The sequence below is a fragment of the Nycticebus coucang genome, chromosome 1, assembly GCF_027406575.1.
Source record: "Nycticebus coucang isolate mNycCou1 chromosome 1, mNycCou1.pri, whole genome shotgun sequence".
In the NCBI taxonomy this organism is placed as follows: Eukaryota; Metazoa; Chordata; class Mammalia; order Primates; family Lorisidae; genus Nycticebus; species Nycticebus coucang.
Genome location: NC_069780.1, coordinates 17,761,564 through 17,774,426, shown reverse-complemented (window position 1 = coordinate 17,774,426; position 12,863 = coordinate 17,761,564). Strand labels below are relative to the sequence as shown.

General features: G+C 39.6%; 1 protein-coding gene across 3 annotated transcripts in view; it reads right to left on the bottom strand.

Moving 5' to 3' along the window:
- Positions 1-12,863, bottom strand: part of HERC6 (HECT and RLD domain containing E3 ubiquitin protein ligase family member 6) — a 57,834-nt gene that overhangs the window by 5,038 nt on the left and 39,933 nt on the right. For all 3 annotated transcript variants that reach the window (XM_053603910.1, XM_053603881.1, XM_053603901.1), the window contains 6 exons: positions 11,890-12,003; positions 11,198-11,305; positions 7,594-7,764; positions 5,054-5,197; positions 1,192-1,358; positions 130-196 (listed from right to left, as the gene is read on the bottom strand). In XM_053603910.1, coding sequence (XP_053459885.1) covers positions 130-196; positions 1,192-1,358; positions 5,054-5,197; positions 7,594-7,764; positions 11,198-11,305; positions 11,890-12,003 — 771 coding nt within the window. The remainder of the gene's footprint in view (positions 1-129; positions 197-1,191; positions 1,359-5,053; positions 5,198-7,593; positions 7,765-11,197; positions 11,306-11,889; positions 12,004-12,863) is intronic.

Sequence of the window (12,863 nt, the reverse complement as noted above, 5' to 3'; positions counted from 1 at the left end):
CGAACCCGGCTCCAGCCAAACAAACAAAAAAAGCAAAAAGGGACCCCATATTTAAGATATTACAATAAAAATTATTTTTAATAAACAGATTAAAGCTAAACGGTATCTGGCTTTTTTTTTAGTACTCACAGAAAAATGTATGTCAAGTACTTCTTCAATGTCATCACCGTCATCATTTAGAACTTCTTGCAAATTCCTAATGAAAATTTGGATTAAAAAATTATATTTGTTGATCTTACAAAATTTCAAAAGTAAACATTCAATGGAAATATTATAAATAATACAGAAATGCATAAAATGTAATGTAAATTTCCTTTCCTCCCCCTTCCTACTTTGTCTTCCTAGACTTAATCTCTATTTGCAGTTTGATTTGTTGGAACACTGTTGCCACACAGACAGGCTCTTTCTGTGTGGAAATTACAAAAAGGGGCCTCTTCCTCTAAACCCGTGGTTCTCAGCCAGGAGTGATTTTGTACCCTCACCACGCCCAGGAGACATCTGGCAGAGTCTGCAGGTATCTTTGGTTTTCCCAATCATGGGGAGGGCTTCCACTGGCACTGTGGGTACAATGCCAAATGCTGCTAAATATTCTGCAATGTCCAGCACAGCCTTCCACAACAAAAGAATTAAACAGCCCAAAGTCAGTATATCCACGGCTGAGAAACCCTGCTTTAGTTTAAATCTAGCCAATGTATTCTTCTACTAACAGTTCAGGAGAAGTGAATCCTTTTCCCTACCTTCTTGCCAACACTGTAAGAAAAAACTTTTAATAGTTGTCAAATCTGTACAATCTGTAAGTAGAAAAATATCATTTTCATTCCCTCAGTTACTACTGATGTTGAGCGTATTTTCATTTTTCACACACACACTCACACACTTACATAGCCATATATATTTACAAGTGTGATGACGCATTTATATCCAAAGCAACTGCTTCCAACTGGAGAAAATTAAGAGACCAGGCCAGAACTCTGTGTATTTATTAGTCAATAATTAGAGAAGAATTTAGCTTTTCTCCATATTTGAAGGTTTACTCAATTGTGAGTCATGCTAAAATTCAACTTCATCTAAAGGGCATACGTTATAGAAATTGAAGACAGTCTGGTGTCTCTGTATACGTAGCATTATTTATTTATAAACAACTAAGATTCACTAGAGATAGCTCTGAAAGAAGTAACAGTATTTACTTACTTCCCCAAAACAGGACTGAGTTCTTTTAAGTCTTCCAGTGATGGTTTTTGGTTCAGAAGTTTCTTATACAGAGCCAATGGGAAAGGAAGGTTGGCAACATTGAAATTGAATAAGGAGAGTCCACACAGAATTCCAAAGAGAAAGTATCTCTTCTTCTCAAATTTAGGCTGGGAAAAAAGAAGGTAAGGCATTATAAATAATCGGTAATATAAAGGGATAATTAGATGAGTAAAAAAAAAAAAAAATTGGGTTCTCTTTTCTAAAAGTCACAACTTAGAAACAACATGGGCTTCAGGAAAATCGAAATCTGAAGTTTTTACGCAGATTATATAATATGACTTAAATTGTTTCCATCATTTTCAATACAAATTAACAGTTCAGAACATTAAATAAATAAATTTATTATTGTTACTAATGGCATGTCTGGGACATAAAAAAATGCGCAGATAGCCGTATAAGCTAAAATTTTCACTATTTAATTTTACAGTGTTTGGTTTGAAATTTATGTAGGGAAATGACACTGAGAAAGGAAAGGTACATTTTGCACGTGCAGAGTTCTGTGAGTGCCAGGCGCATCAGAGGAGTGTCACATGAGTGGTGTCTTTTTCGGCCAGGCCATCTGCAGCCTGGGTGGGGAAGGTGACTGATGCTGTGGGCCAAGCAGGTGAGTGGAAGAAAGAAGAGGAAGCAGGAAAGAGTCCCGATGAAGCTAGCTTCTCTTCTCTGCACTTTTTAGTCCTGGCAGAGAGAGAACACTGGCTCCATCTGTCCAGGCCATCACTACCGCAGAGAGGTCTCTCACTAGCCCAGAAATGCTGGGATTTTTATCCAGCCTTTGCTATCAGCAGGTGCATGACCTTGGGCCACTCATGCAATATTCTGTACCACACTCTACTTGCACTATACTTCTTAGAGTAATTGTGAGAATAAATGATAAAAATGCATTTGAGTTTGGAAAATGAGTTAAAAGTACAAGTAATCTCCTAATATGTCCTCCCTGAACCTAATCAGTTTTCTTTCCCATCATTTGCAATATGCCCTCTGGTTCTCATTGATTTTGCCTCTGCACTAAACCATACACAAATTACAATGTAGATGTTCTCTTGTCTGTTTTCTACCCAGAAGTATAGCATAATGCTTTAGGATAAGACAGTACTGAACTCATATCCCGCCTCAACACTCTCTAGTTTTGTGCTCTTGGGCTATTTACTTAATCTTTCTGAGCCTCAGTTTCCTCATTTGTACCTTACAGGCTTTGTGTAAGGTTTATTTTTCACCTCTCCAGCTCCCATTTCTCTGTCGTTGGTCCATTTAATCTCTGTCCTTCAACATTAAACCTCAGGTCTCCATTTGTTCATAACACTTTCTCCAATCACTTTAGTCCTCCCCAATTTCTTCCTGTCCTTAGAAAGAATCCCTTAAATTTGTATAGTGCCCTAAAATTTTCATGGTCACTCTTACATACATTATCTTGTTTTATTCTCACAACAGCCCTGTAAAGCTGGAAGGGCAGAAATTATGATGTTCATTTTATGGGTGAGGAATCTGCAAACTCAGGAGAGGCTAAGTGATACACCACCACCACCACCCACTACTCATGATTAGAACTCCAGGCTTCTGATCCAACACCAGCACTTCCTTCCCTGACCTGCCGTGTTCCAATAACTGCAACACATCAAGTTAGCAATTTATTATTAGGAACCAATTGGTAAGATGTCTGGTGTTTTAGTCTTATCACTGTGTGTGTGTGTATGTGTGTGTGTATATATAGTGAACATAAAGTTCGTGTGTAATTTAAAATAGTTTAACACAGTAAGTAGATATATAAAGTTTCAGAAGGAAAGAGCTTATGTCATTTATTAATTTAAATCTCCCACAGTATTTTAGGATAATGTAGGAACCATAAGAAACATTCAATTAATGCTCGCTGGGTGACTGATTAAAATCTTACCACTGGAACCCCTTAGCCATCCCTATCTTTTAAAGGTCCACTTGTGCTCAAAAAGCTACAAAACACCTTTCAGTATTTTTTCACACTTGCTCATCTTTCTCTTCCTCTTCTCTGTCCTTTCTAGGTTCCAAATCTCTACCATGTCATTTAGAAGAACAATTTGGAAGTCATGGAAAAGGAGGCTACTAAATATGTTTTAGTTAATTTTTTGTTGCTTACAGTAGAATACCTGAAACTTCATAAATTCGTTTATAAAGGAAAGGAAAGGAATTTATTTCTTACAGTTCTGGAGGCAAGGGAATTCAAGGTTGAGGGGGCACATCTGATGAGGGCCTTCGTGCTGGTGGGGACCCTGCAGAGTCCTGGGGAGCATCCCATGGTGAGGGGCTGAGTGTGCTAGCTCAGGTCTCTTCTACTCTTCTTATAAAGCCACCAGTCCCACTCCTACGATAACCCAGTAACCTACTAACCCATAAATGAATTAAATCCTTCATGAGGACAGAACCCTCATGACCTAAGCACCTCTCAAAAGGCCCCACCTTTCAATATTGCCATATTGAAGATTAAGTCCTTACATAAATTTCAGAGAGGACAAACAGCAAAAGAGAAGCTCAACATGTGATTCTTTTTAGAGCTATTTGGTCTGTGTTGCTAAAGGAGAAATAAAGACAAGTTTGTTGTTGTTATTACTTTAAGAAAGGAAACATTGTACAGTGTTAAGGATCATCGCAAAAATATAATCATTACAGAAATGAATCACCTAATTTTTAGAATGAACAAGTATCTCTAGGAATCTACTAATAAGTTCTGTCCTAATTTGAAGCACTCCAGATTACTGCTTTTGAAAATTTAGGAAACAGCCCAAATATCCATCAATAGGAGAGTGGGTAAATAAACTGTAGTCCAGGCTAAGCACCTGTAAACTGAAAACCCCAAATCGGAAATGCTCAAAACTTTTTGAGCACTAACATGACATCACAAGTGTAAAAGTCCACACGTAAGTACTTAACACAAACTTTGATTCATGCACAAGATTATTTAAAATATTGTACAAAGTTACCTTCAGCTATGTGTATAAGTTATATATGAAACATAAAGGTGAATTTTATGTTTAGACTTGGGTCCTATTCCCAAGATATTTCATTATATATATGCAAATATTACAAAATCTGAAAAACTCAGTGGAAACTCAAACACTTTTGGACCCAAGTATTTAGACAAGGGATATTCAACCTGTATATTCATTCATACAATGGAATACTGCTCCACAATAAAAGAATACTGCTCCACAATAAAATGGACCATAGATATATGTGCTACCACTTGGATGAATCTCAAATCATGCTGAGTGAAAGAAAAAGGGCTATTAACACTGTGATTCCATTTATATAACATTCTAGGAGATTCAAGCTACTTCTGGTGACAGCAGATGAGTGGTTGCCTAGGCATTGTGGGAGAGGAATAGGAGGGAAGGAAAAGAGAAGGATATAAGGAAATGTTTAGCAATGATGGATATGTTCATTATTTTGATTGTGGTGATAGCTTCATGGCTATACATGAATATGAAAGCTTACCAAGTTGGACACTTTAAATACATGTGCTTTATTGTTTCTCAATTGTACTTCATTAAAGCTGTTAAAAAATTTAATGTGCTATGAATCACCCGGGGATGTTATAAGACACGTTTGATTCAGCAGGTCTGGGATAGGACCAGAGATTCTACTTTTCCAATAGCTCCTAGATGACACTATAGCTACGGCTCTGTGGACAACAGAAGTACTACTTGAAATACGAGTAGCAAAGCTCTTTATGACCTAATTTTCCACTACTATTATGGTTTTCGTGTTGCAGTATCTGGGATACTTTTTCTGTCCTGAAGAAAAAACATAAGAGAAGAAATCAAAGACTTACTTTGACAGGAAACCACATGTACGAATCCTTTTCTGGATACATGAACATTCCATATTCTGGCTTTGTCATCTCTTCAAACATACAGTGAAAGAACTCTGAACAGACCCCTCCACTCTCAGGACGAATTTCTTTAATAAATTCAACCTAAGGAACAAGAACATAGTCCCCAGTCCTGATTAAAACACAATGCTTTGGATTTTTATGGAAGCGTTTTAAACCTCTAATAACTATTCCTGCTGTCTCTAGAATTACCAGAATCACACATCCCTTGGCCTCTTGCAATCTTTCCTCAATTTGCTACTCACCAGTGGAGGTCACGAACCTATTTACTCTCAGGTTGTTGTACAGTGAGCACTGGGATCCTTTGTATTGCCGTATGGACCATATGAAGGGGGATTCTGGCAAGATTTAACATTTACCAGTTATGTTGACCAGCATCTTGAACCAGGTTTTGATGTACTTCAAGCCCCCAGACCACTGTATTCCCCAATTAGCCTATCTTATTTATCTACCTTCGTCCCATTATTCCAACTTCACAGCTTTGGCTCCAGCCCACAGCTATTTGGTTTCCCCTGCTTCTTATCTCATCCAGGCTTCCATTGAATAGCCCTCCCAGTGGCCTGGACATGAGACCTTTGCAGAGACCATCACACTGAGTGCCCACAGCCCTCAAGTGAGAAATCAGGATTAACAAACCCTTCTTTAGAAACTCTCTCCACCTTCCAACTTTGTGGCTGAGAACTATTTCGGTTTTCCTCCACTCCTTTAATTACTTCTTTTTTACTTACTTTTCTTGGTAATTTACTTTTATCTTTTAAACAAAAACATTTCTAAACTTCATTTCTTGGACTTTGGTTCTCTTTCTACTCTCTTTGCCTAGGAAATCTTACCTATGGCCACTCTGATCAACTTCTTTGCCGTAGATCATCATGTTCAAGGGCCTGACCCACTTTTCCATCTGATTATCCCAATAACAACTTCCCAACAACTTCTGATTTTCTTCCTCCTGCTCATTTACACTAGCAAGTGTCTGTGCCATGGTCAAGCCTCCCTCATAGAGGCCTGACAACCTTGCCTAGTTCAGAGTCTATGTTTGGATTGGATCTGTCTTGCAGTTTGTTTACTTACTCTTGGTCATTGCCTATGGGGGGAATAATTTTCTACTGATCTCCTCAGTTAAGATTTTTTTTTTCTTTTTGAGACAGACTTTCACTCTGTTGCCTCTGCCTCGAGTGCCATGGAGTCATAGCTGACAGAAACCTCAAACTCCTGGGCTCAAGTGATCCTCCTGCCTCAGCCTGCCGAGTAGCAGGGACAACAGCTGCCCACAACCACGTCCCGTTAATTTTTCTATTTGCAGTAGAGAAGGGGTCTCGTTCTTGCTCAGGCTGGTCTGGAACTCCTAATCTCAAGCAATCCACCTGCCTCAGCCTCACAGAGTGCTAAGATTACGGGTGTGAGCCACCATGCCCAGCCCTCCTCACAGTTAAGATTTAAATAAAAATAGGTACAGATGAAAACATACGACCAGAAAGTCTGGCTTATACAATGGTTTTTTTCCCCATAGAGTCCCACACTGGGAAATATCCATCTTCTGAGTCCCACCCCCCAGGTTCTGGTTTCTTCTGTGACAACCTAATTCTTCTTCTTACGGCTAATATCAGAAAAATCCACTTCCTTCTGCGCACATTCCAGCCCTTACCTACAGAGTTAATCATTACTCTACAGTCTCAACAGGGCAAATGATCTGAGCTGCTACACACTAAAAACCCTAAAGGACGAAATGAAGAATGGCTGGATTTGAAACTCATAAAGTAGAAGGTCTTCAACTAAAACTAAAGCCAAAAGTAGGAAAAGCATCCATTCTACCACCTGCTTGGCGATTGCCTTAATAGCCCCAATTTTCACCCCTCATTGAGCCATGTCTTTTGCACATGACTTTGCAGTTCCTCCCATTAAAGAAGCTGAGTATATTTCTGCAGCCCTGGATTTGGATTCAGACATGTGACTGTTTGGATGAGAGTAATGTTTGCTGCTCGATTGGGCTTGCTACCTTTCACCTCTGATACTATGATGGGAAGGACATGCTTGCTGGTCCCAACAGGAGGATGAAGGACACAGGAAGCAGAGTCAAACTGCCCAACCAGGCCTAGATTGCCAATCGGTAGTCAACTCCAAGACATGTGAACGAACTCAGGCAAAATCTACAAAGCCACTCAGATGAGTTCAGCCTAGATCAGCAGATCTTCAGCTGAACTGCAGATGTGTAAAATAAATTATTGCTATTTTAAGCCGTTAAGCTTTGGGATATTTTGATACACAGCATTTGTATAGCCATAGTAACTAATAGTTAACTTATAACCCAGCATGCAGTTAAGCATCTCACTGTTGTTTTCGGAAGGGTAAGAGAGGAATTCTGGAAATCATCAGACTGATAATCACAGTCGCAAATGCAGGCTCTTTTAAGAAAGGCTTTGTTATGTTCTATGAATGTTTCTCTCCCATAGCAGTAAAACGTTCAATGAGACTTTTTGCTGTACCACTAGTATTTTCCAAAGGTCAGTGCCGTCAGCTTGGCTTAACTGACGTAGAGCATCTTCAACCAGGTGGCTTCGTCTGACTCTAATTATAAATCTGGGTGACGGAGGAAATTCATCCATTTTTTGCAGGATCACTTGGTTCAATTTCAGGCATGCCATCTCTTTTAACCCCTAGAAAAGACATACTTTAGTTGGCTTCTCCTTTGACCTAATGGGAATCCCAGAGATTATTACTTCAAATAAACATACGGATGTATTTTGTGTAGCACGTACTTAATCCTCCCATTGTTAAGTATACTCACACTGTGATTATTCAAGAAAAGGGATATCATATCCACACTATAGAAGATGAAGTGATCATAGGAAGAAGAGGTGCCACAAGAAACTATGACACATCGTGTGCAGGAGACTAGTCAGCATGGACGAACAGCTAAGGAGTTAACCTTCTCAGATCACTTGTTATAGTAAACATGTCCAGGTCCATGCTGGTCTGCAACATGCTTCGACACTCATCCGCCATCAGTCTTCAGAAGCAAAGTGTTAACATCGTATCCTCAGAAATCTAAGGGCAGTGTGGGAGCTTAGGGATAACATTAGCGATAGCAAAAAGATGAGAGGAAAGACGTGTTCAGAGAAGATCCACTCTTCTTTTTCAAATCACTATGATCTGTCCACCCAATCTGCATGGGAACTCTCTAAAAATATGCCACAGGTGGCCTCATTTTTGTATCTAGCTTTGCTCCTGGCCACCCTACAGAGTGCTTGTGTTTAGCTTTTCTGAATTCTCAACCTGCCCTCACCACTTTAGTCCTTTATCTTGTTTCTGCTGAACTCCTTTGGATTAGAAGTTGGACTTGATATCCTTGCTTTGATGTTCAACACTTCTCTAGGAATTCTGGTATATCACAAGGACAATAAAGAAGTAACCCATGCAGCCCTCTTGGGGCCTGTCCTGCAACAGTGACAGCAGGACCACTGGATAATGACCATCTTATTCCAGGTCTCCAGGCTGGGTGCTTACCCATATTAGCTCTTTCCAAATCCCTCAGGGAGTGTGCACGTGGCTCCGGGCTTGAGAAATTCCTGCCCTGGGTCTCTGCCACCATTGTATACTGAGAAATTTACATGTGATTCTACTAGAGTCTGCTGGGTTTTCCTTAAGGTTTCTTTGTTATTGTAGTTTGGAGGAAGCTCCTGGTTTGTAGGGAAATGGAATGCTCTGCTCCTTTCTGGTGGTGGGTCATCTCCTTCTGCAGCCAAGGAGTCTACAATTCTGGGACGCTCCAGCAAAACTGACTCCTAGCAGCATGGCAGCACGTTCCACAGCTCTGAGGGGCAGGCAGTGGTCAGAAACATTCTCCACTGACTATCACAAGGAGGGGGGTCTGTATTTTCATTTATCTGACCAAGAGCTGCACTGGAAACCTGCATCTTAGCTTATTTCCAGCTCCTCTACTCCAGTTCTCTATGTATTAGTTTTCCCCTTGCACAGTTAAAGTGTAACCCAGTTGGGAGCTTGTAATTTGACTGCGTTCATCACCTGTCCTTTGCAGAGCAGGATTGTGAAGTCAGCTTTCCAACTTCACTCATGACAACTACACCTAAGAGTTTCTTGTCCTCAAGCCTTTCTAATCCTTCACAATGTGCAACCTGGGGCCACTGTCCACTCAAACCTCAACAACTCAGTAGAAAGACCGGACAGAGAAAGACATTACTACCGAAGAAAAATACCATAGAGGAAAGGTCTTGTTTAAAGGGAAAGTTAGTTTTGGAAGGAAAGACTTAATATGCTCTCTCTCTTTACCAGAGATATTAGGAATATAAAAACAGAGATGGCAAAGAAACAAAAGAAGAGATGAACTGGCCAAATATATTTGTAAACATCTTGATAACAAACACTACTAATAGTAACTAGAGAGACAGTCTTTAACTATGGAAGGCTATTATCAGGATATATCATCTGTCTAAGCTGTTTATTATAAATAAACCAAAAATTTAAAGATTTATGGAGCATGGCATGCTGGAACCTTTATGTGAGCTATGTAATTCTTAGGGTATAAATAAAAAGGGAATTTTTATAAATGAAATGGCTTCTTTTGTGTATGTGATTTTCCGCACGTCTCTGTGTCTCGCCCAGATAACCTGTATCCTTTGAACTAGTAAGAAAAGTCAATAATGGGTATGATTTCCGATTCCTCTGAGTCAGCTGGAGATTACAAATCAAGCTCCTAGAAGCTTAAGCAGACACGAAAATCCCAAGACTAACATTAAGAACACAGTAGTAGGGCGGCGCCTGTGGCTCAGTCGGTAAGGCGCCGGCCCCATATACGGAGGGTGGTGGGTTCAAAACCGGCCCCGGCTGAACTGCAACCAAAAAATAGCCGGGTGTTGTGGCGGGCGCCTGTAGTCCCAGCTGCTTGGGAGGCTGAGGCAAGAGAATCGCTTAAGCCCAGGAGTTGGAGGTTGCTGTGAGCTGTGTGAGGCCACGGCATTCTACCGAGGGCCATAAAGTGAGACTCTGTCTCTACAAAAAAAAAAAAAAAAAAGAACACAGTAGTAACAAAAATTAGAGGAGGAGAGGGAAGGGAGCGGGAAAGAACAGTTTACTGGTTTAAGTATTGCTCCTAGCAGGAGAACAATAGATACTATAAGATATAAAGAAAGTGAGGACTAGGACATTAGATAATGAAGATACAAATCAAAATTAAACTGAAGTAGCATGATTAACTCATTAGAATTGAAAAGATCACAGAGACTATAATATCCTGAATCAATGAGAGCATATGAAAGGCATTTACAAACTCTTTTTTTTCAGAGACAGGGTTTCACTCTGTGGTCCAGTTAGACTACAGTGATACCGGCCTCAGGCTCCCTTCACCCCCAGTAGCTGGGACTACAGGCACATGCCACAGCACCTGGCTAATTGTTCTTTATTTTTCATAGAGAAAAGGTCTCACTATGTTGCCTAGGGTGGTCTAGGTGATCCTAGTCCTGGTCTCAAGTGATTCTCCTGCTTCGGCTTTCCAAAGTGCTGGGATTATAGGAGTAAGGCACCATACCAGCTTCAAACTCTATATAGGGTAATTTGTCAACTTTTAATATTTAAAAGGGAAGGGTCAGCATTATTCTACCTTACTATGTGAATGGTTTTTAACCATTTTTTAAGGGCAACCAAATGCTCTGGTGAGGAAAAGCTCATCCTTACTAAATTCCAGTTAATGACTTTGGAAGGAACAAGAAGATTGGAAACACCACCACGTGGTAAACCTCAGTGAAAACAATGGATGAAATTACTACATCAAAAGTTGACGGATGTCAACCTTAAGTGGAAGTATCGTATCATCACCACCTGACCTCACCCATGAATCTCAACCTGAATCAGAAAGAGAGAGCAAACTGAAGTACAGGGAGGTTAAAAGAAACTACGTCTGGGATTTGTTTTAAAATACTTCTGCTGAAACAACAAAACAACAAAAGTGATAGATAAGAAAGTGTGGCAAAGTGTTCATTATTGCTGAATCTTGGTGGAAGGGCTCATTACGCCATTATCTCTATTTTGTATTTGCTTAAAATTTTTCATAATAAAAAGGGAGGACATACATACCAGCATCTTTATCTGTGAATCAGCTTGGAATAATTTAATTTTAGATAGCAAATTAAAGATAAATGGAAAATCACTGAAAATAACAGGACTGCAGTTTCCTTCAGGTAGCTAAAAGTAAATGGAGATAATAGGTTCGATAATTAAAAACAAGGAAAAAACTTCATTCCTTTACTTCATCAACTTACATTATTTCTCCCTATACTTTATGGGGGGTGGGGACAGAGTCTCACTCTGCGCCTGGGGTAAAGTGCTGTGGCACCATAGACCACAGCAACCTCAAACTCCTGGGCTAAAGCAATCTTCCTGCCTCAACCTCCCCAGTAGCTGGGACTACAAGCACCTGCCACAGTGCCCTGCTGGTTTTTCTATTTTTAGTAGAGACGAGGGTATATCACTCTTGCTCAGGCAAGCCACATGTCTCAGCCTCCCAAAGTGCTAGGATTCTCTCTGTACTTTTTGGAATCTGTTTTTAAAACCCAAATTAATCTAGAAACAAATTTCTAAGAAAATATATTTGTTTTATGAGGGAAGGATGTTTGAGTTTTCAAGGATCATCTAATTTAGCAAATTCATCATTGCAATGAGGAAATTTTCAAATCTTGATTTCTCAAAGGGGTATCTACACACCTACCACAGTAATATGTCCCCCTTCAAACTACAAAAATTTTCATCAGTAAAAATGTTATTCTTACCAAGTCGTTATCCCGACGGAACAGTCTTCCTCTCTCTGAATAAAAGTTCAATAAGTTGGAGAGTTCATTTATGTTGAAAGTATTTTCTGGCAGTCGACAGTTAACTTTGTTTACCTGAAAGAGAATATGACCTGTGAATGTCATTTTCTATCAATAAGGGATTAAATGTATCATTTATACTATATGGCTATCAAACAGATAATCAAAATGGAGCTCCTTAAACTGAAAATATTTGTCAATGATAAAGAAGAGTTCTATAAAGTTATCATTTTCTGACCTATGATTTCTTCAATTTTCATAAAGAAATATTATCAAAAATAAGATATTGGCAATGGGGATTAGTAAACCAATTCTTAGAGCATAGGTTTACTGGAAATGCTAGAAATGCTTTCTAGATCTTAAGAATAAAAATCCAAGTTACTTTTGACAAATTCACTTCCTGTATTAAGTGATAAATATTATTAATCTCACACACACTATTTTTTTTTTTTTGAAACAGATTCTCACTTTGTCCCCCTTGGTAGAGTGCCGTGGCATCATAGCTCACAGCAACCTCAAACTCTTGGGCCCAAGCGATTCTCTTGCCTCAGCCTCCTAAGTAGCTGGGACTACAGGCACCGGCTATTTATAGAGACAAGGTCTCACTCTGGCTCAGGCTGGTTTCGAACCTGTGAGCTCAGACAATCCACCCACCTCAGCCTTCTGAGTGCTAGTATTACAGAAGTGAGCCACCATGCCCGGCCTCACACACACTATTTTGTCAAGCATGAGACAAACCATTAGAAAAAAAATAGTCCTGGTTTACACATAGTTTATTGTGTAGTGTAATAGTTAGCAAAACTCTTTCTTAAATCCAGATAGAGATATTTTGGGTAAGGGACAGTATAGTTTCTATCTCAACTATTCAACTCCTCCCTCTAATGTGCCATTTAGCACAAAAGTAGTCACAGGTAGTATGTAAAGAAATGAGTGTT